This window comes from Aspergillus affinis, assembly GCF_023601865.1.
Source record: "Aspergillus affinis strain CMG 70 chromosome Unknown NODE_106_length_126688_cov_89_299950, whole genome shotgun sequence".
Classification (NCBI taxonomy): Eukaryota; Fungi; Ascomycota; class Eurotiomycetes; order Eurotiales; family Aspergillaceae; genus Aspergillus; species Aspergillus affinis.
The window spans coordinates 33,037-59,659 of NW_026515887.1; the positions used below are offsets into that span (position 1 = coordinate 33,037).

General features: G+C 51.3%; 6 protein-coding genes across 6 annotated transcripts; 4 read left to right on the top strand and 2 right to left on the bottom strand.

The window, feature by feature from the left end:
- Positions 1–1,873: 1,873 nt before the first annotated feature.
- On the top strand, positions 1,874–3,628 carry KD926_000241 (uncharacterized protein; the record flags this gene model as incomplete). Its single annotated transcript, XM_053104179.1, has 1 exon — positions 1,874–3,628. The coding sequence occupies one exon, from the start codon at positions 1,874–1,876 to the stop codon at positions 3,626–3,628; it is 1,755 nt and encodes a 584-aa protein (XP_052952503.1).
- Positions 3,629–4,305: 677 nt separating this feature from the next.
- On the bottom strand, positions 4,306–4,921 carry KD926_000242 (thioredoxin family protein; the record flags this gene model as incomplete). The annotated part of the gene is made up of 3 exons (XM_053104180.1): positions 4,306–4,600; positions 4,702–4,774; positions 4,879–4,921. 3 exons carry the CDS (start codon positions 4,919–4,921, stop codon positions 4,306–4,308), a joined length of 411 nt encoding a protein of 136 aa, XP_052952504.1.
- A 400-nt stretch (positions 4,922–5,321) lies between these two features.
- On the top strand, positions 5,322–6,176 carry KD926_000243 (putative mitochondrial inner membrane protease subunit Imp2; the record flags this gene model as incomplete). The annotated part of the gene is made up of 2 exons (XM_053104181.1): positions 5,322–5,737; positions 5,822–6,176. The coding sequence occupies 2 exons, from the start codon at positions 5,322–5,324 to the stop codon at positions 6,174–6,176; spliced, it is 771 nt and encodes a 256-aa protein (XP_052952505.1).
- A 200-nt stretch (positions 6,177–6,376) lies between these two features.
- KD926_000244 (sporulation-specific 71 family protein) lies at positions 6,377–9,712 on the bottom strand (the record flags this gene model as incomplete). Its single annotated transcript, XM_053104183.1, has 3 exons — positions 6,377–6,922; positions 6,976–9,573; positions 9,632–9,712. The coding sequence occupies 3 exons, from the start codon at positions 9,710–9,712 to the stop codon at positions 6,377–6,379; spliced, it is 3,225 nt and encodes a 1,074-aa protein (XP_052952506.1).
- Positions 9,713–17,555: 7,843 nt separating this feature from the next.
- Positions 17,556–18,944, top strand: KD926_000246 (putative integral membrane protein; the record flags this gene model as incomplete). Its single annotated transcript, XM_053104184.1, has 5 exons — positions 17,556–17,708; positions 17,774–17,881; positions 17,941–18,344; positions 18,414–18,478; positions 18,550–18,944. 5 exons carry the CDS (start codon positions 17,556–17,558, stop codon positions 18,942–18,944), a joined length of 1,125 nt encoding a protein of 374 aa, XP_052952507.1.
- Positions 18,945–19,136: 192 nt separating this feature from the next.
- KD926_000247 (ion-transporting P-type ATPase SPF1) lies at positions 19,137–26,407 on the top strand (the record flags this gene model as incomplete). Its single annotated transcript, XM_053104185.1, has 11 exons — positions 19,137–19,182; positions 19,239–19,379; positions 19,566–22,933; positions 22,988–23,124; positions 23,175–23,630; positions 24,099–24,363; positions 24,442–24,464; positions 24,522–24,871; positions 25,078–25,452; positions 25,501–25,720; positions 25,780–26,407. The coding sequence occupies 11 exons, from the start codon at positions 19,137–19,139 to the stop codon at positions 26,405–26,407; spliced, it is 6,009 nt and encodes a 2,002-aa protein (XP_052952508.1).
- Between the last annotated feature and the right edge of the window lie 216 nt (positions 26,408–26,623).

The following is a 26,623-nucleotide window of genomic DNA, read 5'->3' on the forward strand; positions in this document are numbered from 1 at the left end:
ACTAGAGGCCAGAGGGCGCTTTAGTCTCTCCAGTGTCCTGCTACCGATGCTTTGACCGTTCTGGGGGATCGTGCGATATATAAGCACAGTAGTGTGAAGGTCTGAAGAGGGGACGGCATACGGGGTAGATAGTGTGAACCGTGAGTTCGAGTTGGGCAGGACTGGACGAGGTGCCTGAGTGCCTCAGGATTCACAGTCCAGAGAATGGAGGACCTATTGAGTATTATTGAGTATTGAGGACGGAGTATTGTCATAAAGCCAATCCCCGTCCAGGTCTCCACAGTCTAACCCTTACGGGCCTAGCGCAGATGAAGCGAGCCAATCAAGGGGCGACCCAACCACAGGACGCCTCAGGCTCTCAGCCCGAAGGACGTTTCTGGCCTGAGGACTCCCTTCCAGTGCTATTCTTGCCATTCGGAAGCTGCTGATGACTGCCGGCTTTGGGATTCGCAGGCCAAATCCTCAGGGAGCTTGTCATCCTCTCTCTTCTTGCCTCTCTCTCTCCGCTTGCCTCCCTCCCTCTCTCTCTCTTTTAGTTTTGGGTACCTTCTTTCCTCTCTTCATCCACTTTCTTTCTCTCTCCCATTCCCTCTTGTCTTGTTTCCTCTTCCCCTCTTCCCCTCTAGTTCTTTCTTTCTAATTTCTTCCTTCTCTTCCACTCCCCCCCCTCCCTGCCAAGCTAGCTTCTTCCATCTCATCCCGTATTCACCTCACCTTCCCCCTTTTCGTTCTTGACTCTTGTTGCTTTTTCTTTCTATTGGTATCTTTTTTTCTTCTTCACTTTTCCCCACATTTCTTCATCTACAAGGTCGTTCAGACTTTGTAGTGATAACTTTTGGATTCGGAAAAGTCATAGTCGATTTGTCTGCCGGACCGTCTAGATCGCTGGGGCTGTTCTCTGGTGCCTGACCCTGACCGTCTCAACGCCAAGACTTGGAAAGGCGCGGGTAAAAAAAAAAAGAAAAAAAGAAAAAAAAAGGAAAAAACCACGAACACGCGCCGAGAGCCGAATCGACCTAATAATCAACCATCACCGAAACTCTTCCTCCCTCTCTTCCATTTTCTCCCCACGACCGGATTGCAAATAATACCGAAAGGGAAAAATCAAAAAAGAAAAAATTAATATTAATTGAAAAAAAAAAGCAACTCCTCGTCAAGAGAGAGGACAAGGTCTATCTATCCCTTACTTCTTCTATTTTCCATCTTCGAAGCGGCTCTGCCCATTACCTTTTTTCGTCTTGAGGGTTGAAGTTAATCTTCTGCTCGAGTCGTCATTGCATCTTCATCTCAACTATCTTTTTTACGGCTAGGAGTTGCAGAGCATCTCTTACCCTCTTTTTTCCAGTCCGTCTTTAATTATCGAAAGACCTTCATCGCCTCCCTCTCGACTTCGTCGGTCCCTTTCTTGACGTCCGGTCGCGTCTGTCGCTCTATCTTTTCTTGCCTGGTTCCTTCGAACCTGTAGCGTCGCACGCTAGGCCGCCGACGACCAGGTCTATCACCTTGTTTTCCTGGATATTAATCATTCATTCGTTGTCGCTCCAACGCCTCTTTCTTCGAGCCTCTCATTTTCGGTTCTCATTCTACAGGTAGGTCGACTCGCTCTCATCGGGCAGGAGCGCACAGTGCACTAACACGGATCATCCCTGCAGGAGTCAAAAGTTGTCTTCTTTATATTCTTCATACCACGCACGATTTCACCCGCTTTTGAATAACTGTTTTCGCGCCGTGTTCTTTCTCAGCCTCGCCGTAATACTATAATACGCTTGAGTTCCCATCGTGCTTTGGATTGCCGAGATACCCGCAGTCCATCTTTTTTGGTCACCTATTGCACATACTACTTTATACTTCATTGTATCCACAACTTCTGAGTATGGACACTGGCGGTCTTGCTCAGATGACTTACAACTCGTCTTTCAATAATGGCAGCTCCCTCGGAGCCCCGGGCTCCGGCTTCGGATCTAGGAGGAAAGGCGCTAACATCAAACGATTGAGTGTGCCGCCTCCTCACATCTCGACCATCGATGAATCCCAGCCATCGGGTCCGATACCCACCCCTCGAACCAGTCGCTCACACCTTCTGGCGGGTCTGCGGACTGCTCCTAAGTCGGCTACCGTGCCTTCGGCTTCCCAACGTCAGCAGCACTTTGGAATGGAGGGTGACCGATATGGCAACCATGCGAATCGCACCGCCGAACGGGTCCCGCAGACCGCTATGGGAACTGGTTTCCCTCGCCATTCTTTCGGTATGAACCAGAACCAGCACCAGCACCAGAACCAGAACCAGGACACAAACCCAAATCGCCCCATGTACACTCTACCGGAGCAGGTGCTTGCGCCCCCAACCCTCGACATGGGCGGTGATATGCACATCGACGAAAGTCTTTACGCGGAGCTGATGTCTACGAATCTGTTCTTGGCTGCCCAGCAGCAGCGCCTGCAGCAACAGCTGGTCAGCGTGACCGCCGCGGCCCAGCAATTCCAGGGCTTGAGCCTGGGAATGCCTCTGGGAGCCCACCAGCAACAGGAGATTCCCTCGCTGTCAGTTCCGAATTTGGGATTCTACCAGCAACAACTTCAGCAGGGTGTGCAGCCCGTCGTACAGCCCGTCCTCGGCCAGCCCGGGCTGTTCTCCGTTTTCAACCCTCTCACGGGCCAACAGAACTACGTTTATGACAATTCTATCCAGCAGGATGGCTCCCCGGCCCCGTATCAGGAAGAGGAGCAGTCACCCGCTATGCAGGTCCCGACCTTCCGGGCTGAGGTTTCCCCGCCTCCAGAGTCGACTCACTCTCACGAGAGGTTCCCCCAGCCGGTGTCTCCACCGAGCTCCAGTCCTTCTCCCCCTCACGAAACCGTCCCGTTGCCGCCACCATCCGCCAATGCATTCCGCAGGGGCCACAAGAAGAGCTCGTCGTTCAACCCAGCGGCCAAAGCGCCGATCGACACGGCTCGGGCCAACGCCAACAACACCATTCCTGCTCCTAAGACCGCTACTTTGCCACAGACACCCGCCACGGGCACTTTCGGACCCGGTCAAGGACGCGCGGGTGAACACCCTATGCGCCAACCGCGTGGCCCGCCCTCGTTGGAGGAACTTGTTGCAAAGCCTACGTCGAAGCACGAAGGCAGCAAGAACTTCGCCACTCGTCAACGTCGAAGGGCCGTTCACAATTTGGTGCGTGCGGGAATTGAGCGACGAGGCGAAACCCGCAGCTACGGATGCCACAGCAGCGGCGGTACCAACACACCAGCCAGCGAGAAGGAATTCACGTTCTCCGACGGCGATGATGCCACGGTCCGCAGTGGCAGCCTCTCTAGCAAACCGAGCCTGGGCAGTTTGCGTGCTGCAGCCAACGGTGCGATTGGATCCGAGAGGAAGGAAAGATCTTCTCGGGAGCGACGATCGCAGGACAGCCCTTACAACACCCCCATCAGCGAAGATGGAGGCTTTTTTGGTGGCAAGTTTGCGGATGTTCGATCGGGTCAGGTCTCTCCCCCAGCGGGGTCACCTTCGGTTGCTGCTGTCGTCGCGGGCCAGAAGACGGTAGCTCAGGGTCCGGAAAGGCGCAAGACTCCGATGCTTGTGCTGTCCAGCGCTGAAAAGCGCAAGACCCCGATCATGTAACGCCAACCACCGTACATAATGTGACTGAGACGTAACGGATTGCAAAGCCTGGATGAATTCTTTTTTTTTTTTTTTTTTTTTCTTTCTCTTTTTGTTTACTTGACTTGGTTGACTCTTTCTTTTTCATCTCTTAACTTTCTCTGGGAACTCACGTGTATCCTTCCTTTCTATTCTTTCGTTATCCATCATGGGATGATAATTTTTTCATGTGATGGTGGGCTTGATCCTGCCAATGTTCTTTCGTTTTAACTCTTGGGTTGTCTTCGGACACATGAACTAGTCTGGCCATCAACCTTGGATGCCGACTATATTCAGTTCTCCTTGCCTGGAAACTCTCCAACTATTTCCTTGCTACACTCACTGGGACAGATTGATGAATTTGATTGGCTGAGTCCATCATTGGTATTTTCACACTTGGTCATTCCGTGGGGTGTTTATGTATGTACAATGCAGCTGGCCATGTAGTACGTGCAGATATAAAATCCCCAGAATATTGTTTATCAAACAGAGTACTATGTTCGTTACCTAGTAGCATTTCATCAACCCGTAGTAGCGCGATTCCCATGAAATAGCTGACTTGATCATAGAAAGCCATGTTTATTCTTTCTCAAATCTTCAAAATCATTCCTCCAGTAGGTACGGTATATATGCCTAGTCAATCAAATCCACCCCCCAACTCAAGCAGAAATACTCTTAATCCCCTCCTCCAACTCCTTCATATTTCCACCCACAACGCGCTTCTCCAAGGGCTGTCCATCCTTGAACAGCACGAACGTCGGCATCGCGCGCACTTGCAACTCCTGCGCGACAGAGCGCACCTTGTCCACGTCCACCTGGATAAATCGCACGTTGGGGTAGGTTTCGCTGAGTTTGCCAACGACCGGCGCGACGGCCTTGCAGGGTCCGCACCAGGTCGCGAAGAAGTCGACGACGACGGGGCCGGAGGAGGTTAGGGCTTTGAAGATGACAGGGCTGTAAAAAGACAATGAGTTAGCGTACTAGTCTAGTCTGGTTTGGGTTGTTTTGTCTGCGAGGTAGAACTATCAAGGGTTCTGGGTGTGGGGAAACCGTACTTGTCAACTTCGATGACTTTGCCGTGGGCCATGATCTTTGAGGGGAAGAAGCGGGAGCGGACGAGGCGGATGACTTGATTTATTGAGAAGATCGCGGTTAGTGACTGACTACCTAGGTATGTACTTTTGCGGGCAGATTTTGGGTTCAGGTGCCGGTGGTGGAGGGAGTCAACTTACCGATGTAGACGGCGAGAGCGAGGAGAAGACGAGAGTAGTCCATGGTGAAAAGCGTGGGAAATGGATAGATCCGGGGTGTGGGCTTGTGAGGGTCAGGACTCAGTCTCTCAGCACTAAGGCAATCCGGTGCTTATGTATGGATTACCGCATTTGGGTGCACGATTGCGACTGCTGAGTCAGTGGTGCATAAACCTGACATATGCAAGCCTATCTGGGTAAGCGGGGATATTTATCCCCAGTGATTGGTCAATTGGAGCTCCAGCATGCAAACAGGACAAACCAGATCTACCGTCGTGAATGTCAGACGCGGACCAGGCCATCTCCGATGCGATCTACTCGGACGATTCCAATTCCATTGAATACCTCCCTCCCTTCCTCACCCCCCTCCTGAATCGCAGAAAAACGAGTCAATCGAATTGACTCACAAAAAGAGAGCGAAAAAGATGCCCCCACCGAACCCGGCGCGTCTCTTCGCACCCAAAATCGCCAAACCGCGCTCCCCGAACCCATCGCGACGACAACCAGAGCACCCTCAACCTCAATCACAGTCTCAATCACAACCCTCCTTCTTCTCATCCCTCCGCACCCGCTACGCCTCCCTCCCGCCTCCCATCCGCCGCTCCTTCCGCGCCCTCCGCATCGCCGCGCCCCTCCTCCCCATCGGCCTCTTCTTCTCCGAACACATCTGCCAGATCATGTGGGTGCGCGGGCCCTCCATGACGCCGTGCCTGAACGAGGACTACGATCTGATGCACACGAAGAGCGACATGGTGCTGGTCAACATGTGGCCGTTCGGAGGCGCCGGGTTGCCGTGGCAGAGGCAGCGGAGGTTGGAGCGGGGGATGGTGGTTACATTTCGGTAGGTCCCCTCTTTGTTTCTGGTTTGATCTTGATAGACGATCAAGCAAGCATCCAATTGGTAAATCCGAGCTAATATGTCCAGCTCCCCCGCAAACCCATCGCACATCGCCATAAAGCGCATAATCGGCCTCCCAGGCGACCGAATCACAACGCGAGAACCCTGCATGAAAGAATCGCAGATTGTGCCGTTCAATCACGTCTGGTTGGAAGGCGACGCAGACGACCCGAAGCGTTCGCTGGACAGCAACACGTACGGGCCGGTCAGTATCAGTTTGATCACGGGGCGGGTGATGGCGGTGATGTGGCCGCGGTGGAGACCGATGCGGTGGACGGAGTGGGAGGAGGGCGTGGTGGATGGGAGGGAGGGATATCGGCAGGTTGTGAGGGATAGGGTGATTAAGGAGGCGGTTAAGTTGGATAGGCTGGCGTTGAGTTGAGGTCGTACCTACCTATTTACTATCTATGGCGCTATGATTGGGTGCTTGTGGATTGTACTATATGTAGATATAGATAAAGACAAAGATAGAGATAGATAGATCAATAGTTGGATTATGTACGAGTAAGATATTCATGGTATAGAAAAAGAAAAGGGGATATAAAGAGAGCGTGATTGACCCGCAAATCGATAAAAAAAGAATTAAACAAGCCGAATGTCCTCAGGCTTGTGTTCCTGCAATCGGTCAATTTCAGACGCGATACTCAACACCCAGCGATCCTTCTCGACTCGGCTGCGCGCTTTGAAGACAACCGTCCGTCCGTGTACTCCTAGCTTCGGCACCTGCTTCAGGGTCTTTCTCGTCTGGCCTCGTTTCCCTTCGATGGCCCGGAACAAGTTCTTGCGCAGCGGTTGCCAGATTACGAAGGTGATGGCGGTGTCCTCGTCGGTGCTGGTGTACACATCAGTAGAGAGATAGGCTCGGGGGAGCGTGCGGTGGCCGGGGTTGTTGCTGTCGAAGGTTTGATTGCTATATAGGAGATCGGACTCGGCCAACAAGCCCGAGTATATATAGCAGTCGGTTAGGTCGATGGTGGTTTCAATGCTGGAGTGGATGTGTGGGATTTCGACCCCGTTGCGTTTCCGCAACGAGCTGCGGAAAATCAGCAGTTTTCCGTCGGCCAAAACCACGTCTGATCGCTTGAATGTTGAGTGTCGCCGGGGCTTTTTGAAGAGCTGTCCGGACATCTTCAAGTGTGTTAGCACAGGGACTCTCCCTAATATGACGGGCTAGAACATACCTTGATCGCTCGACATCCGCAGAGAGAACACATGTTGTGCAGATGCGGAGATGCCTCGGCCTTTTTGACCTCCCACTTTTTGGCGATCAATCCGATCATCGACTCCAGTTCCGCATCGATGCCCAAAACATCGACATTTCGTCGTCGGATGTCTTTGATCTCAGCCGCATCCGCCGCGGCCCTCGTTTTCCAGTATCTCACCAGCGCGTTGAGCCGTTTGATCCAGTCATCCTTCGTGGCCACATTATACGCCTGAAGGCGGACGACAAGCCCATTGTCCATCTGCATCTCGAAGGTCCGATCGTCCTCGAACTGCTGAGTTGCTCCGTCGTCGGTGCGGGTGTCCCGTGCCTCGGGATTGAAGGGAACATCTGGTCCTTCTCGAATGTTAGGATCCGCTGGGCAACTGTCACGCCGCACATGGCGCGCTTCCACTACCCGGCGAAGATCAATATAGCCGTCTGAATTGTTGAGATTGTGATGCACACGCCGTAGTTGGGCATACGCTTCCTCGTCATGTTTCTTGATGTGTTCTTTGTTACCGTTTGTCAGCCACGTGATATTTCCATCTTCGTATGGATAGGGATCAATGTCGTATGACAAAGGCATTTCGTCCAGTATATCTTGTGTCGAAGGAATGTTGGAATCATTTCGGCACAGTCGGGGCGGAGCAGGTGGCAGCGATTTTGCTGGTCTGCAGAAAAACAAGTAGTGGTCCTGACAGAAGAAGTAGAGGCGTTTGAAGAACATCTTGTTCATCCGTTGCTGAGCACCCTTCTGCGAGGTAAGACGAACCAGAAACCCTTCCACGGGCTCCGGCTCTTCAATCTTGGTGTCTCCAACAGGAACAAAGGTATGGTAATGTTGTCTTGGCCGCAGCTCAAGTTCATGGGTGTTCTGCATTGCAAGTGATCCGTACATCTTCTCCTCGTTGATACCATATATCCACTCCAACCGATCGTATCGCTTCCAGGCAAGGCCCATTTTCTCTGTTTTCGACCACCGTTGCAGCACATCGGCCCACTCTGCGCGTTTTTCGAGCATCTCAATGCATTCGCGCACGATCGCTGTGGCAGCATACTTCTCTTCCTCCGCGCACCGGGCAAGAACTTCATTCTTTCGCGTTTTGTGACCAGCTCTGATTTGTTGTTCATCGAATGGATTCCGGAATACGAGACCCACTCCCAAGTCAGGGACGTTGATTGAAAGCGATGTAGGCCGTTGCCATCCCAGTGCCTGAAAGATTGAAGTGTACCACTCAACCGCGTGCGCTGTTGATTTGGGCCGAATAATGTAGATCTTCGTGCCATACTTGCAGGGGCCCCAGATGACGATCGACTTGTCCAATGAAGAATACAAATTGACCCGGGTTTTCTTTGGACCCAGTATTACTTCGTGATGTGGGGAAACTCGACTGCCTTTCTTCTGGATCTTCGGGATGACATGTGTCTTGTACATCTGGAGAGAGAAAGGAGCATCAGGGTCTGCAGTGGCTCGACAAACCACAAGATATTCTCGCCAATTATCCAAAACCCGCGTTTCCATTCTCATGCTATCGTGCTCTGAGAAGTCGTGCGGGAGATTGTCTTGCATAGTTTGTTCGACTCGCACAAGCATTCGCTCTGTTTTGATGATCTCGCCATCTTGCAACTTCCGCCGGTAGGGCACTTTGCTCGAAATCTTACCGCGGGTTCTCGACAGCCGGGACTGAAATCGCTGTTGTTTATCCAGGAGGTTGTCGTCCAGGTTGTATTTGGCCGCTTTATTCGAGATCTTATTGAGAGGATTTTGGGATGAATGTCGTCTTCCCTCAAGGTGCTCCTCGCCTTCGGTGCTTTCGCTCTGAGGCTCCTGCTGTTCCAGGTTCATTGATGACGGGGCTTTGGAGAGCCTCGCTTTTCCTTTCCCTTTGGCCGACGAATCGGGTCTCAGTAACGGGGTCTCAGATCCGACTTCACTTGGGAGGACCATGGGGCTTGACTGACTGGCCTCGTCCGCATTGGAATCGGGAGCACTGGGCTTTAGTAGCGGCTGTTCTTGGTCCCCTGTGCCACTAGGTCCCGCGGAGGACATCGGTTTTGTAGTAGAGGCCGAGCTAGGTCCACGTTCTCTTGCGGTCACAAAGGATGAACCGGCCTCGCCCATCCTACTCCCAGCGCCAACGTTGTTCTCACTTTTGCCGGAATCCGGGCGAGCTTGCGTGTTTGGTCCTAGGGCCGGGGGAAGTTCGTTCTCCTCATCCAGAGGATAATCCAAAGCCCGAAGAGCACCATGCCCTTGGATCGAGTCTTGGTCGGTGGTCTCATTCTCCGGGTCCAGGTCCAGGTCCAGGTCCGTCGTTTCGCCCTCCGTTGTATCGACTGGATAATCATCATCCTGCTCGCGTTGCGAATCCGACGGTTCGCCCCGATCTGGGCTGTCGGGATAATGTGCGATCTCCGGTTCAGCGGAGAAGGTAACCGTTTTCGATGAGTAGTTTTTGAAATTGAGTCTCGCTCTGTACCAGGATTTGCGGTGATTCTGCAGCCAGCCCTTGGGAATGGGGCCGATAAAGTACCTCCTACTGGTCATATGCACATGTCTGGCGGAAGCGTAGCGCTAAGCTAACGGTTAGTTTGATTGGGCTTGTTTAGAATAAAATTGGATGCAGCCCTACCAGCTTTTCTGCTGTGTAGAACCCCGGTTCCAAGCCATGGAGGTGGTGATGGTCGTAGATGTTACGGGGGTCAGTCTCCATGGTTGAATCTCGACCATGCTGATCTGGGGGAGTGGGAGTGCCCATAGCACTTCTCCGCGATCTTCAAGGCGCAGGATTGGAGCAGGTCCTAGACTAAGCCAGTCAGGAGCATGAAAGAGAAAGGGAGAGGCCGACGCTCTGACGGGAGCGGCCGATGACGTCGACAGGAGGTATGTGCTTGTTCGGTTTGCTCGGTTTGCTCGGTTTGCGCTGTTTGTTCAGGGGGGAGCGGTCCGCGGGTCCAGATCGACCTCACCGCTTGCGTGGCTCCCGGCGGTGAGCGAAGTGACAGGTCAGCCGTTGTTGATATAATGCAAGCCCCTCCTCTTCCCCCCCTCTCCTGGCTCTTTTTTATTCTACATCCCCTGCTCTTTCTTTCTCTTTATTTCTCTCTCTTCCCCTTATAGATCTCACTCGTTGAAACACACATTCAAAATGGCTACCTGGTTCGACACTATCAAGCGGTCTTTCGCCGACGTCCCCGTTGATGCTACCACCAAGGGCATCTCGACCGACGAGTTCCTCGAGGCCGCTGAGTCCTTGACCACCCTCTTCGGTGAGCTTCACACTTTCCCTGCATATGGAAGGCTTCTCGGTCTAATTGTATACAGATGTCCTCGGCTCCGTTGCCTTCACCCCCGTCAAGAACGATCTTCTCGGTAACATCAAGGTCCGAACAATTCCTGCCCCGCGTTCACGCTCGATCGACTCTAATTCCATTACAGAAAGTCCGCGAGAGGAAGGAGGCTGCCCCTGAGGAGTCCAAGACCCTCCAGGAACTCGTTATCAACGAATTGAAGACCAAGAAGCACGTTGCTGCTGAGGGTCTCGTCTGGCTCGTCCGGTATGTCGCCATTGCGTTGCTGTCCAGAATAGGGGGTTGTTCTTCGACCCGTCTCCACTTGGGTGTTTGAGATAAATATGCCACCATTCGATATGCAAATTGCTAAGTATATTATGTTCTCCATATTAGGGGTCTCGATTTCACCGCCCAGGCCCTTGCCGACAACCTCGCCAAGTCTGATGTCGAGCTGGCCGACTCCTTCCGTGGCGCCTACGGCAACACCCTGAAGCCTCACCACTCGTTCATGATCAAGCCTATCTTCTCCGCCGCTATGGGTGCCACCCCCTACCGTAAGGACTTCTACAGCAAGCTCGGCGAGGACCAGTCTATCGTCACCGAGGCCCTGAACCGTGAGGTGACTGCTTTGACGGAGCGGGTCTCCATCCTCAAGGACTTCCAGGGAACCAAGGAGGCTAAGTGGTAAACTGTTGTCGGAGAACAGCTGGAAATGCTCTCCTGATCGACAGTCTACCCGTTTTGTGTGTTTTTGAGCGTATCATGTTATCAAAGCATGTATATATGTACAGAGTACCTATACGTAGCCAATGGTACAGTGATCAAGACTTAGCAGTGGCACACCCTCCCATATCGTAACCCAACATCCGTCAATAGAGTAACAAGAACACTTCCCAAATTAACTAAGCTCTCGATTTCCGAATGCTGAGACTGTCGACGGTTTTCTATAAAGTAATAATAGGATTGGATATCTGGTTTAAATTACCAGCATAAACCGTGTTAGCGGGTGGACAACAAGATCTGTAAAGTTTATTATGTACAAAATGAACAAAGAAAAATGCACGTGGCTACCCAAGGATAGAGTTTGATGACAGTGATAGTTGTAACAATCCGTTCACATATCACCCTTAGCCCAGAAAATTTAGCCCAGGGAAGAATGTACTTAAGCCCCCTCTTCCTCTTCCTCTTGCTCCTCATCCTCCTTTGACTATTCATGGTTTTCGATACAAAGATGAGTGGTAAAATCTTGACCGGGCCCAAGGGCCCTGGGTCTTTTCCTGGGGAGAAGACGTCGACCTCGAAGCGGGCCCTTCAGCGATCGATACTGAACTCAACAGAGATCTAGACCTGGTTACTGGCTTATCGGTCTCAGGCGGAAGAACACTCGGACAGTCTCACTATTTGTCTTCATTTCATCCATATCGTCGTCTATGGTTGCTCTCGCCATGGAGGATCTCGCAAAGTCCCTGGGCATGCACACTAAACTAGAGACGTACCTGTCTTTGAGTATCTTCATTCTCGCCTACGCCATCGGCCCCATCTTCTTCGTTCCTGCATCGGAGCTCTACGGTCGTGTACGCTTGCTTCAGGTCAGTAACATCTGGTATCTGGCCTGGAACCTGGGATGTGGATTCGCCAAGACGAAGGCTCAGCTTTTTGCTTTTCGTTTCCTCGCTGGTATCGGTGGCAGTGCGCCGCTTGCTATTGGAGGAGGAGCCATCAGGTAAAAGAAGCGTGGAACAACACAATAAATATGTGGTGGCTGACCTGGCCTACAGCGACATGTGGACTGCCGAAGAACGCGGCAAGGCCATGGGTATCTACACCTTGGGACCGCTTCTTGGTCCCGTTATCGGACCGATCGCTGGGGGGTTCATTGCTGAGTATTCGACATGGCGCTGGGTATTCTGGTCTACATCCGCCGCTGCTCTCGCAGTGCAGGTTGTTGGGTTCTTCTGGCTTCATGAGTGCCACCCGGGTACGCTTCTGCGGAAGCGACGAGACCGTCTCGCCATGGAAACGGGCAACATAAATCTTCATACCGAGGAACCCGATGAAACAATTGGTCACAAGCTTCTTCATGCCTTTGAGCGACCGGTGCTGCTTTTTACGACACAGCCCATCGTCTTCTGCATGGCTACCTACATGGCCCATCTATTCGGAATCGCGTATCTGATGTTTGCGACGCTCCCCATGAGCTGGACCGAGGTATATCACGAGAGTCCCGGGATTGGCGGCCTCAACTATCTCTCGATTGCCATCGAATCCTTCATCGGTCTATTCGTCAACCTCAAACTTGTCGACCGCATCTACAAATACCTCAAATCACAGAACAACGACATCAGTAAACCCGAGTTCCGTATGCCGTCGTTGCTAGTTGGCTCTGTGATCAGCACAATCGGACTCTTCTGGTACAGCTAGAGCATCGGTAACACACTGGATCATGCCTAATATTGGCGCCGGGGTTTTTTCCATGGGCACGATTTCCTGCCTGCAGGGAATGCAGACGTATATTGTGGACAGCTATCAAACCTATGCTGCCAGCGCCATGGCCGCTTGTGCTGTTCTTCGTAGTTTGTGTGGGTTTGGATTCCCACTCTTTGCTCCTTAAATGTACAATGCCCTTGGGTATGGATGGGGGACCAGTGTGTTGGCTTTCATCATCATGGCTATTGGGTGGGGGTCACCGTTTGCGTTCTGGTATTTCGGTCCCAAGCTCCGTGCTATTTCCAGATATGCCTCTGGCTAAAAAGTCTAGATTCGACGTACGAAGTGTAAGATAGTGTATGTTGAGTGGCCTCTCCCCTTTGCTCCAGAAGTTTTGTACTTGCTTAGCTATCAAATTCATCTCTGCTCTTTTCAAAGTCAAGCTTTCATAACACGAACCTGTAATAACCAGTCATATCGAAGACGAGCTCTTCTCCAGATAACAGGTACATTGCATAGATTCCATGTACCAAACACAGGTCTGAGAACACACTTACGCGTTTCGACTTGTTCAGCCTGGTTACCGTAGGAATCTACCATGTAGGATTATTGGACAAGAATTTAGAAATCGAAATGCGATAGTGGATGCTGCATCGTAGAAATGGCTTATCTACAATTCGCCAGATACCTAACTAAAATGTCCTCTTTTCCGGTGGGACAGTTATTGTATATGTAACAAACGGCGAGGGGTGGGCACAAAGATGCAAGGGAAAATGGTAGGACTGGGTAGAAAATCAGGCACACATGTCGATACCTGTATCTCGTGCTTAGATCTCTGTCTACCATGCCTCTCGCTTAAAGGAAAGGGCATGTACCTATATTCCCTGCCTATCATGGTGCCTAGTTATCACTTGTACTATATTTGACGTGGGAAGCTACAGGTGAGATTGTGGTCTTCATTGCAAACAGGTCATGAGATGTCTTCTTGAATCCTAAGAAGTCTCAGATACAGATATCGCTTGGAGAACTCACATATGTGTCGCTTATCTTTGACATATGCTAATGTGGAGGTTTTTGGAAACGCAGTGATAGGAGTTGAGTAGAGGGTTTTATCCAGTATACACCTCTGTGGTATTTCTACTCGTATACATCCAAAAATGGTAAGCTTTGGTCGATGCCACAAGTGAAGCCTGCACCATTCTACAGCGCCCAACGAAAGCAAACATCTTGCAGCCCAACCAAGGGCCTTCCCTGGTTGAACTTTGCAAATTCAAACCAAACTGGTACCTAACCAGTATAGAAATTTTCGCACATCGTTCTCGGGACAAGTTACTCTCTCCTAGTCATGAACAATATTCCCCTTGGATACAATCCCGACCCGAGATCATAGATCTCTAGGGGGTAGAATTGTATCTGCATTCTGCAAAGCCTTAGAATCAGATAAACAACAATCTCAGATCCCGGAATCTCTCCGGTGATCTTCTCAAAAATGGAAATATGGATTCCCAGTCCACGACATCTATAATTAGCATACCTTGCTCGGCTAAAGCACCAATTTATGCTTAAACTCAACTGATAGACACGAGACAGCACTTTATCTTAAACGCCAACACAGATATACACCATGAAATGCGGAGAAAGAATCAGAATGACACACAAGCCGCGCTCTGACACAGAAATTGTTTACCTACGTCACCAGCAAACTCAACTCGACGAGTCAGTACTGCAGGAAATGCGCTGCAAAGAGCTTGAATCACGGCGTAACCTCCAATATAAGGTTAGCTCCGAACAACAAAGGGAGGGGGGTTGCATGCTTTAGCTCCCAATTGGAACTAGACGCGGATTGAGGTTGATCGGCGTTGAAAAGACGAGCGGGGGTTCCTATTATTGGCTTGTTCTAGGCCGGCCATGGAACGGAAACAACCGGCTCTGCAGTCTGCATGGATGGTAAGGATGTTTTCTTTTTGTGGTACAGGGAGGAATTTTTGCAGAAGGTGGGCATCGTGGGAAAGGGGGGAGGGGAACTGGCTGGAGAAGGACGGATGGTGGACCGGGTGGCCAGGACATGGTAATGAGTGGGTTGGTAGATTTGCATGGCATACTGCCCAAAATAGCATACGGAGTCGATGATGGACAGATTGATGAAACCCACCAGTGGGAGCTAACGGAGCCAATAGTATCGATCTCTCGCTTGTTGGAAATGAGTGCTCGGCTACTGACCTGAGAAGTGACAAGTGTTGAATCATGGGTAACTATTGGGAATAGTTAATTGAAATAGTCCAATGACAAATCCCCTGCATCCAATCTTCGCGACCTACAGCGCAGGAAAAGAGAAGAAATGGAAATAGTGCATTCTGTGCCTGGCGCTATCTGGATCGCCAGAAGGCCATTAGTAAAAGGAGGTGGGGACGTGCCACATCCGGCACGATCCACTGCACAAGACCATCAATAGGCCACCCGGAAGTCTGCAATCCTCCCGAAAGTTTCAATGGCAGGTCATTCCCGGCGTCATGTTTCACAAATCTGGGCGGATGGAATGGTCATACCGTCATGGATAGCCATGCTTGTGAGGAAAGAATGTTGGGAAGGGGGGAAGATCTCAATTAAGAACGAGAGGGGGTGGGCATAGTTTCGGGTCTCGTATGCCTCTACGGAGTAGTTAGCTGGTGGAAATGTCAGTTGAGGGTCGGGTCAAGGAAAAAGTCTAGAAACTTCATCTCCCCATCGCGCCCAAAGAAAGTCTATACAAACAACAATTCCAAATCAGGAAAGCTTAGAGAAGAGCAAACCAGGCAATACAGTGCTCGGCCTACGCCCCATCGCTGATCGGAATTATCAGGAAAACTGGCTCGTGAGTCCTTGGGGAAACAAGAGGCCGAGATTGCCGATCTCAGGATCGTGTTGCGCTGCTGTTCAAGACAATAGATCAGGCCACAGGATCCATAAGGCTGGATATCCAAGAACCCAAGGAATTCAGATTCAATAAAGTTCAATACATCTCGTGTTCGACGACCTCTTCTGGAGTGATGACATGTGATCCTGAGAAACCCTGAAGGTTGGCTGTTTTCAAAAGATGCTTGGCCTCTTGTAATCTTGAATCTTACCCAAACCATAGGCCATAAAATTCATACGATAAATTAATGCAAATGACTAGTGCGGTGAAAAGACTGGCCATTCCTGTCTCAGATAAGGGAACCATGGTTCTGATATTGAATGTCTGTGCAGATCGGGGCCTTGGGAAAGCAGTTGTACGGATCGTCGCCAAGCGACAAGGATGCCTTCTCCGTACACCGTACGCAAGTTAGGTACATGCGCATTTTAATTTTTAACACGATCCCGACCCATGTGCAAAGACCGTGGCAAACTCGGCCAGTCGGCGCTAGCTAGAAGGTTATAGGAGCGCCACAAAAAAGGGACATGGAAAGCTAGAATGTGGTCGGATTCTCTTTCTATTTGTGTTCAAATGTTAGTCTGCCGTTTCATCCCTTCTTTTGACAAACTTGACGTCCTACTCCGTAATCCAATGCTTTGGAAGCCTCCGGGATGCGGTGGATCTGTTCCCCGACGGTGGCCGCTCCAGTGCCTCCACCCTCGGCTGTTTAACCTGACTGGACTGGCGCCGTCACTGCGGTTTGACCTCTGGCGACGGATTTTCGATGAACCACCCTAGTGAGTCCCACATCTCCTGTTGCATCGCGGCCACGTCCACTTGGTCCAGTGCCAGCGTTCCTCGACCCCAGGAACGCGCATCTGTACATGCCTCCATGGTTGCGAAGGAGGGGAACAGATTCCATGATCTTTGTGCGTCTATGCAGGTGTTCAAAAAACAACAGGGGCCATTGCCAATGAATGGGGCTTCGGACTATAACGTATAACCAAGGATCATATTCCCGTTGTCCCGCACCTCCCATTGTTCTAGAGCCTCGCTTCCACATAGCGTCTTTTAAAACCTGCCATAAGGTTTTGCTAAAGTCGCCATTTCTCTCATCGGCAATGGGCCACCACCTCCTCCGTACTGGACTTGCATGGATGATGGCACCTACCCCCACTTGGCAGTGGCACCCGCAGGCTGGCTCCAATCGGCACTTAGGAAACCACTTGCGTTACTAACTTGCTTGCCACGGGCTGGGTAGGATTGTCAAGATGTAACAGGAGCTGTATTCGCGTATTGTCCTGTGTGTTGTAAAAATTTTTCGTTCTGTTTTGGATGCCGCCGCTTTTGGGGGGGGGGGTCTTATTGCATTTACTCCTCGGGCTATGGCTCTGATACTACGGCTGCCGAGGCAAGACATAAGCAATCTTACAACATTCCCCGAGGACACCGAGGCATAAATTCTCTGTATGCTGCCCTGATTTGCCATCTGTTAAATAAATGCACATACGTAAAAGAGGTGATGAGATTGCACCCTACAAAGCTGTAGGTTTATGTGCAAGGGTTACACTACTTAGACACACTGATCACACGATGAGCCCAGTGAGCAAAAGCAGCGTCCAATTCCAATGAGAGAGGAAGTGATGGATGCAAAAGTACTGCAAGAAACAGCTAGGTTGGTAATCGGACTAAAGCAAAACACAAGAATTGCAGTAATGGTCGAAGAGATTAATACACTTTCCCTGTAGTGACGACGGGTTTCTCTTGCTGGGTCCCCCCTAGCCAAGCTAGTACAGGTCCCCATCCCCGTTAAATAATGAATGATCCTGTCAAAAGACAGTTTAACTAAGCTTAACTTCCATACCCGGACTTTTGGATTCCTCTCCTTCGGGGAGACCGTATCTCTGAGGATTTTAATAATATGAATCCTGCTTGATCACGTCAAACCCAGGCTGCGCTTCAAGATGAGGGAACTGAAAGGTCGCAGCGAGACCATTTTCATTGTGACTGTTATTTTCTTGGGTATCTCGTTCATTGCCGTTTGCCTGAGATGTTTTGTTCGGTTGCGGCTCGTGAGGGCCTTTGGATGGGATGATGCTCTAATGGTTTTTGCGATGGTATGCGGGTCCATGTTGTTTTATTTCTTCGCGCCGAGCTAATAGTTTGTGTTTATTCAATACAGGGTTTGAATATTCTGTTCGCATTGTGTGGAATGATGGGCGCACTTTACGGTATGGGACAGAAGATTGGCGATATTCCCGACCTAAGAGATATTGAAACTGCCATGTTTGTATGCTGCTCTTTACATATGGTGCATTTCCTTGGTCCATGCTGACTCCTTAATATTAGTGGTGGTGGCTTGGCCAGACAAGTTACGTCTTTACATGCGTTGTCGCAAAGATCTCTATCGCACTGGCCCTCCTTCGTCTTACCGTCGCCCGTGCCCACACGATATTGCTGTGGTGTGTCATCGCAGTATCTACTGTTATAGGACTTGTATTCTGGTTCATGTTGACCTTACAATGTCACCCGGTCGATTACTTCTGGATGCGGGCAAAAGCATTTCTAGGACAAGAAGTCACAGGAACATGTTTGGATGTTGATTATCTCATTGCAATCGCATACCTGTACAGTGTCGTTGCAACGCTCTGTGATTTCATCCTTGGTCTCTTGCCGATTGCCCTCGTCTGGAACCTGCAAATGAACACGCGCACTAAGGCTGCCTTGGCCGGTATCCTAAGCCTAGGGTGCATGTAAGTCGACCCTTATCAATAGTGCATGTTTTCCGTGGTGGTATCCATGTTGACTTGATGGAATTATAGTGCTAGCGCCGCGGTTATCGTTCGAATCCCCTATCTCCATCACTACAAAGACAAGGAGTTCCTCTGTAAGACCAACCTGTTGCTTCAATTGCAGAACTTCTGGTGGACATGCAACTAACGAGTGTCATCATTCCAGATGCCACAACGGATATCTCGATCTGGTCAAATGTTGAAGCCGGCCTTGGAATCACAGCCGGAAGTCTGGTTACGCTCCGGCCACTCTTTCGCTGGTTTCGCGGCACCACCTACGATGTCTCTTACAGCGCCAAAAGAACACCGGGCAGTATGCCTCTGTCCAGCATGAATGGCAACGGCAAAGTCCACAGCGCCGACGCATCGCGACTGGACCGGGCTGCGACCAAGTACTGGAGACCGGACTTGGATCAACATGATAGCCAAGGGGTGGTGACGACTGTTCAAACTTCCACGGGAAGTCGGAGCAGCAGTCAGGAGAATCTTAACCCTAAGCCAAACACGACGCGCGGCATTAACATGCACAAGTCGTTCTTGGTCACGTCAGATGATGTTTAGTAGTAGTAATAATGTGACCGCGCTGGCATGTTTGACTAATGATATTGATAATTCTTGAGAGAGAAGCAAAGAAGAGAAAAGAGAAGAGAAAAACAATGAAAAAGTTCTGACCTGGCATGACTTGTTCAAACGATCTATATAGTCCGGAGTACGGAGGAGTAGAATGGTGAGAAAAGCGAAGAGGCCGGGAAAATGAGGCACCGATTCATCGTGTGGAAGCATGGAGTCTGGTATTCAGGTGTGTAAATAACTAAATAGTTAACTACTAATGAGATGCTGACTAAGGCTGTGCAGCCCGGCACCCAAGGACAGGGGAAGAACCTATGTTCCGACACATCGGGCCAAGCACGTGGCACGGGCCAATCGCAGGGCGCAACAACCGGGACCTTCAACCTTACTTTGCGGGCGGCGAACTCGCGGAAGGAAATTTAGACTGTCAAGTGTTAAGGTGGCTTCTCCCCCGAACTCTTCCAACCTCTTCTTTCTTGTCCTTCGCATATCGGGGTGTTTCATGGCTGTCTCCCTCTACCTTATGATTCATTGATATACTTTTTTACCCCCTGCTATATCGCGTCGCTTGACCCGCGTCGAGGTCATCGAGTGTCGCCATGTAAGTTACAGGTGTCCTAGTCGTGGTTTCATCGCGTGCCATCATCGATATCGTACTGACTCTCTGCCTCTCGCCAAGGGCAAAACTCGTCGATGATCCTCAAATTGCGCATTCCTCGTTGCACAATCCCCTCCCAGTTCAAGTCCACACCTACGTTTGGCCGTTCCTCATCATCTGGCCCGGATTCTTCGCCTTCTATCTCTCCCCCGAACGCTACGACCAATACATTCAGGGTCAAGAATGGACTTTTGTGTGGGTTGCTTCGATTATTACGGCTCAGTCGCTCCTTTGGTTGATGACCAAATGGAACATCAACATTCAAACCCTGTTCACGGCGACGAAAGCCAAGTCGGTTGACTCTGCAAAGCTCATCAAGGTCATTCCCGGTGCCAACGCCGGGTCCGCGGAAATCTGCCCCCTCGTCCATGATACCTTGGGTGGAAAAGAAAACATTTCGTTCCTGTTCCAGAAGCGTCGTTTTCTTTACTCCCCCGAACGTCGATGCTTCGGACCCTTGTCGTACGTCCTCGATGCCGAGCCCAAGCCGGCAATTAAGACCTTCCAGCAAAACCCAGGTCTGGCCACCAAGTCCGAGATCGAGAGCATCCAGTATCATTACGGCGATAACACTTTCGATATCCCCGTGCCGGGCTTTGTTGAACTGTGGAAGGAACACGCCGTTGCGCCCTTCTTTGTTTTCCAAATCTTCTGCGTCGGTCTGTGGATGCTGGATGAATACTGGTATTACTCGCTGTTCACGCTGTTCATGCTTGTTGCTTTCGAGAGCACGGTCGTGTGGCAGCGCCAGCGAACTCTCAATGAGTTCCGAGGAATGAGCATCAAGCCCTACGATGTGTGGGTTTACCGCGAGAGCAAGTGGCAGGAAATTACCAGTGACAAGCTCTTGCCCGGTGATGTCATGTCGGTCAACCGAACCAAGGAAGACGGCGGTGTCGCGTGCGATATCCTTTTGATCGAAGGCAGTGCTATCGTCAACGAGGCCATGCTTTCCGGTGAAAGTACCCCACTTCTGAAGGAATCGATCCAGCTGCGACCGGGCGATGATCTGATCGAGCCGGATGGCCTGGACAAGAACGCGTTCGTGCACGGCGGAACCAAGGTCCTGCAGATTACCCACCCCAACGCGAACGTTGAAGACTCCGAGAATGCTCGCAAGAACGGCTCCAAGATGACTGCTCCGCCTGACAATGGTGCGATCGGCGTTGTTGTGAAGACTGGCTTCGAAACCAGCCAAGGCAGTCTCGTCCGCACCATGATCTACTCCACCGAGCGTGTCTCTGCCAACAACGCCGAGGCACTGCTTTTCATCCTGTTCCTGCTTATCTTCGCCATCGCCGCTTCGTGGTATGTGTGGCAGGAGGGTGTCGCGCAGGACCGCAAGAGATCGAAGTTGCTCCTGGACTGTGTCCTGATCGTCACCAGCGTGGTTCCTCCTGAGCTTCCCATGGAATTGAGTCTTGCTGTCAACACCAGTCTGGCTGCCCTGAGCAAGTTCGCTATCTTCTGTACCGAGCCCTTCCGTATTCCTTTTGCTGGACGTGTTGATGTCGCTTGCTTTGACAAGACTGGTACCTTGACCGGTGAAGATCTGGTTGTTGATGGTATTGCCGGTCTCAGCCTGGGTCACAGTGGTGCAAAGGTCGAGAAGGATGGCGCCCACACTGGTTTGGCCAATGGCGGTAATATCGGGGTCAACACCGCGCTTGTTCTTGCTAGCGCTCACGCTTTAGTCAAATTAGATGAGGGCGAAGTGGTTGGCGACCCTATGGAGAAAGCCACGCTTCAGTGGCTTGGCTGGACCTTGGGCGCGAACGACACTCTTACCTCCAAGAACAAGTCGACCCCTGCCTCTCGTGTGCTTGACTCGGTTCAAGTCAAGAGAAGATTCCAGTTCTCTTCCGCATTGAAGCGTCAGAGCACCATCGCGACCGTTGTCGGCAATGACCCCAAGACTTCGAAGAAGATTAAGTCCACCTTCGTGGGTGTCAAGGGTGCCCCGGAGACTATCAGATCTATGCTCACGCACACTCCGCCCAACTATGAGGAAACCTTCAAGCACTTCACTCGTAACGGCGCACGTGTCCTCGCTCTTGCTTACAAGTTCCTCTCCCCCTCGACCGAGTTGTCTCAGGGACGCATCAACAACTTCACCCGGGAGGATGTCGAGTCCGACTTGATCTTCGCTGGATTCCTTGTGCTCCAATGCCCCTTGAAGGAGGACGCTATCAGGTCTGTCCGTATGCTCAATGAGAGCAGTCACCGTGTTGTCATGATTACCGGTGACAACCCATTGACCGCGGTGCATGTTGCACGACAGGTTGAGATCGTCGACCGTGAGGTTTTGATCTTGGATGCTCCTGAGAACGATAACTCAGGCACCCGATTGGTCTGGCGTAGCATCGATGATAAATTTAACCGTGACGTGGACCCCACCAAGGATTTGGACACTGAGATTGTGAAAACCAAGGATATCTGCATCACGGGTTATGCCCTGGCCAAATTCAAGGGCCGGAAGGCTTTCTCGGACCTCCTTCGCCACACCTGGGTCTACGCCCGTGTCTCGCCTAAGCAGAAAGAGGATATTCTCCTTGGTCTCAAGGATGCCGGTTACACTACCCTGATGTGCGGTGACGGAACCAACGATGTTGGTGCTCTGAAGCAAGCTCATGTTGGTGTCGCGCTGCTCAACGGCTCGCCTGACGATCTCACCAAGATTGCCGAGCACTACCGGACGACTAAGATGAAGGAAATCTATGAGAAGCAGGTTGCTATGATGCAGAGATTTAACCAGCCTTCCCCGCCTGTGCCTGTCCTTATCGCGCACTTGTACCCCCCTGGCCCCTCCAACCCCCATTACCAGAAGGCTATGGAGCGCGAAGCGCTGAAGCGCGGCATCAACCCGGCCAACGGTCAGGGTCAACAAGAGGCGATCCCGACCATCACTTCTCCCGGCGCCCAAGCCCTGCAGCAGTCCAACTCCAACTTGACTCCCCAGCAGCAGCGCCAGCAGCAGGCCTCCGCGGCCGCTGCCGGTTTCGCCGACAAGCTTACCAGCTCGATGATGGAACAAGAGCTTGATGAATCCGAGCCTCCTACGATCAAACTGGGTGATGCGTCGGTCGCTGCGCCTTTCACTAGCAAGCTGGCCAATGTCATTGCCATCCCCAACATTCTCCGTCAAGGTCGCTGCACTCTTGTTGCGACTATCCAGATGTACAAGATTCTTGCTCTGAACTGCCTCATTAGCGCCTACAGTCTGAGTGTTATCTATCTGGATGGTATCAAATTTGGAGATGGTCAGGTCACCATCAGCGGTATGCTGATGAGTGTCTGTTTCCTTTCGATCTCTCGTGCTAAGGTAGGATCTTACTCACTTCATGGTTGGTTTTGATACTAACTTGTCCCGTGATAGTCCGTGGAAGGTCTCTCCAAGGAACGACCCCAGCCGAACATCTTCAATGTGTACATTATCGGCTCGGTGCTTGGACAGTTTGCTATCCATATCGTCACCCTGATTTATCTGTCCAACTATGTCTACTCCATTGAACCGTGTGTCCACCTCCTAAACCCCCTTTAGAATGCTGCTCACAAGATTACAGGAGACAATCGGACATTGACCTGGAGGGTGAATTCGAGCCTTCTCTGCTGAACAGCGCTATCTACCTTCTCCAGCTCATTCAGCAAATTTCGACTTTCTCCATCAACTACCAGGGCCGTCCCTTCAGAGAGTCGATTCGTGAGAACAAGGCTATGTACTGGGGTCTGGTTGCCGCATCTGGTGTTGCCTTCTCCTGTGCCACTGAGTTTGTTCCCGAGCTGAACGAGAAGCTGCGTCTTGTCCCCTTCAGCAACGAGTTCAAGCTCACCCTCACCGTTCTGATGATCTTCGACTACGCTGGCTGCTGGATCATCGAGAACGTCCTCAAGACCCTTTTCAGCGATTTCCGCCCGAAGGATATCGCTGTGCGCCGTCAGGACCAGCTGCAGCGGGAGACCGCCCGCAAGGCGAGGGAGGAGTTGGAGAAGTTGGCTGAGAAAGAGCGCTTGAGGAAGGTGTAAGATTTCTTTGAGTTGATTTCAATTTTGGAGATCTCATCTTTGGGGAGTTGCTTATGCAGGCTTAGACACTCTGTTCCCCAGACGGGGGATTAGAAAGCGTTGTTGGCTTTTTTGTGTCGGTTAGTTGCATTGCGTAATACTTAAGTGGTACATATAAAGAATAGAAGGTTTTATTTTGATCGAGAAGTGTATTTTTCTCGTAGTTTACCTCAGAAGCAAAAGAGGGCAAGCAACAATTAGGCTCCGACGCTAGCCTCAGGTGTCCAGGCAGCGACGCCCCTCATCGGGAGAGGATCACCTGAACCAACCAACCCGATTTAATTAATCTCCAGACAGCTCGCGGCGGTGTCTCTCCTTTTCGACCTGCCTCGCGCCTCTCCCCCAATTCTCTCTCTCTTGACTTCCGCTCCTCCGCGGGATCGACTTCTCATGCTCCCATAAATTGGTTTCACTATGTCCCGGAGGACGCTGGGTGGAGGTCGTGTCCTGGGCACCGCGAACACTCTCTCCCCATCCACATCTGTCCCGTCTCCGCAACCCAAACCAAGGGTCCTGTCGCCCTCCGCCAGCAGCCTCTCTCTTAGCTCCCAGGCCTCGGCCTCGCAGTTCTCATCCGAAACACAAGATCTCACCTCGCGGATATCCCTGGAGAATGCCAGTTCTTCGATCCCCGCGCCTCCGGCCGCTGCCGGTGCTCAGCTGGCCTGTCCGATCTGCAGCGAGGAGATGGTATGCGACATTCCCCTCATCCTTCCTGCTTCACGCGCCTGAATCTAGACATCGGAACTTTCGACTGACTCTTTCTAGGTGACATTACTACAGTTGAATAGGTAAATCACGGGCTCGCAAACCCCTCTCCTCCGTTCCAGACGATTAATCCAATCTAGACACCTCGATGACGTACATCAGAACCTCGAAGATGATCGACAGGACGAAGTCAAGGACTGGTTCAAGACGCAGATGGACAAGGCGAAACGATTCCAGCCGCTGGCCGTCCTGAACCAGAAACTGAAGGGCCTCGACGTATTCGAATCGAACGAAAACCTACAGACTTTCGCGGGCGCAAGTCGGCCTCTCGCAACACCCTCACATGCATTTACCCCTGAACCGGCGGCGCGGCCCTTCGAAGCCGATGATATAATCGTCAAGGACCATTGGCAGGGGCGTGGGTTATACGATACCTGTTTGGAGCCGTCGTGCGGGAAGCGACTGAATGCGACGAACGGGTGCGTTAACTGTCGAAAATGCGGGATATTGTTCTGCGAGGAGCATACTATGTACCAGATGAGACTTTCGCGGTCGGCACAGCACGAGCCGGTAAGGGGTCTTTGGTATAGGGTCTGTGAGACTTGCTATAAGTCGCGGGAAGGATATAATGATCACAACGGTAAATCAATACCGCAATTCGACTGGACAAGGAAAGTTGAAGGCTGATTATTGCAGGTTTGGTACGAAACCGAACAGATGAGTTTAAGGCTCTAAGGAAACAAACGGTGGATAAGGAATTCTTGGAGGCATCTCGGCTCGAGAAACGGTTGACGCGCCTCACTCAGCTGCTTGCCAGCTTGCCACCTGAACAAATTCAATCGGGAGCGAGTAAACGCTGGCCGATCCCATGGCCGAATGACCAAAGAAAGGCGCTCGAACAGACCATTGTCAGCTGGCAGGATGATGCCAGCGTTACGAGGTGTCCTTTCTGCCAGCAGGATTTCACCAGCTACACCTTTCGGAGACACCACTGCCGAACTTGCGGGCAAGTTGTTTGTGGCGATCCGGCAACGGGATGCTCGAGTGATGTGCCTTTAAATGTTTCACCACGTATGTTCTTCTCCACGGTGGATTCTGTGGCTAGCTGACATAAAATAGCATCTACGACGTCCGAAGAGAAGTCGAGCAGCACGGAAGTGATCAAGATTGACATCCGTCTTTGTAAAGGATGTAAAGCGACTTTGTTTGACCGCCGAGATTTCGAGGCCGACGTCATGCGAAAGCCTCCCGACCTCCGAGCCTACGAGAATCTCATCCAGTTTGAACGAGGCATCCGGCTGCTTCTACCTAAATTCCAAAAGCTGTTGACAGCTCTACAGTATGTTTTTCATTGCACCAGGATTTGAGTAGCGTTAACTGTGACCACAGAGATCACAGGCGACCACCGTCATCCGCCCAAATCGCGGAAGCCTCGAAAGTCCGAAAGCGACTTACTGATTCTTTTGCGAAATACGACACTGCGGCCAGGCGCATCCGCGATTTGCCGACGGAGTCGATCACCCAGAAATTGCTCCAGAAGGCTGTATATCAGCAGGCCAGCAATTTTCTGCACCTTCACATGCTTCCTTTGAAATCTCTGCCTAAAATCCTCAAACACGCCTCCGCAACCGAACGTCTAGCGAGCTCCGTGGGCTCACCTAATAGCCCCAGCCCGACTAATGGCTCGAACCTTGGTCATCGACGACAGGACTCTGCGTTGTCGTCCATCCGATATGGCAGTGTGGCAGCGAGTGGCAGCAACAGTAGCCTAGCTAGCGACGCAAGCAGCGCCATATCCGCTTTAGAAGCGGAGGAGAAATCCCTGCGCGAGCGGCTCATCGTGTTAGAAGAACAGAAATTCTTCGTTTCCGAGATGATTGCGGACGCGAACCGGCGTCGCAAGTTCGACGAAGTCAGCAGCCTGGCAATGAACGTCGAGGACCTCACCCGGGAAATCGACCGGGTGAATGGAATGCTGGATGGACTGGACTTTGAAAGTGTCTACACCGGTACTCAACAGAGCTAACGTTTCACATCCATCTAATACAAAGCGCATCTGCATCTGCACCGGCTGAATATAGCTCCTCTTGAGCGTAGTAAGGCGTACTCTGTCCACTTTTCGTTTCTGGCCTTTACAGTTGGCTCTGGCATGGCGTTCTGTTTTCTTGGCGATCTTTGCATAGCATTAGGTGTTTATAACTTCTTCTTCCTCTTGTCTTCCTTGTTTTCGATAAAGTCAGGT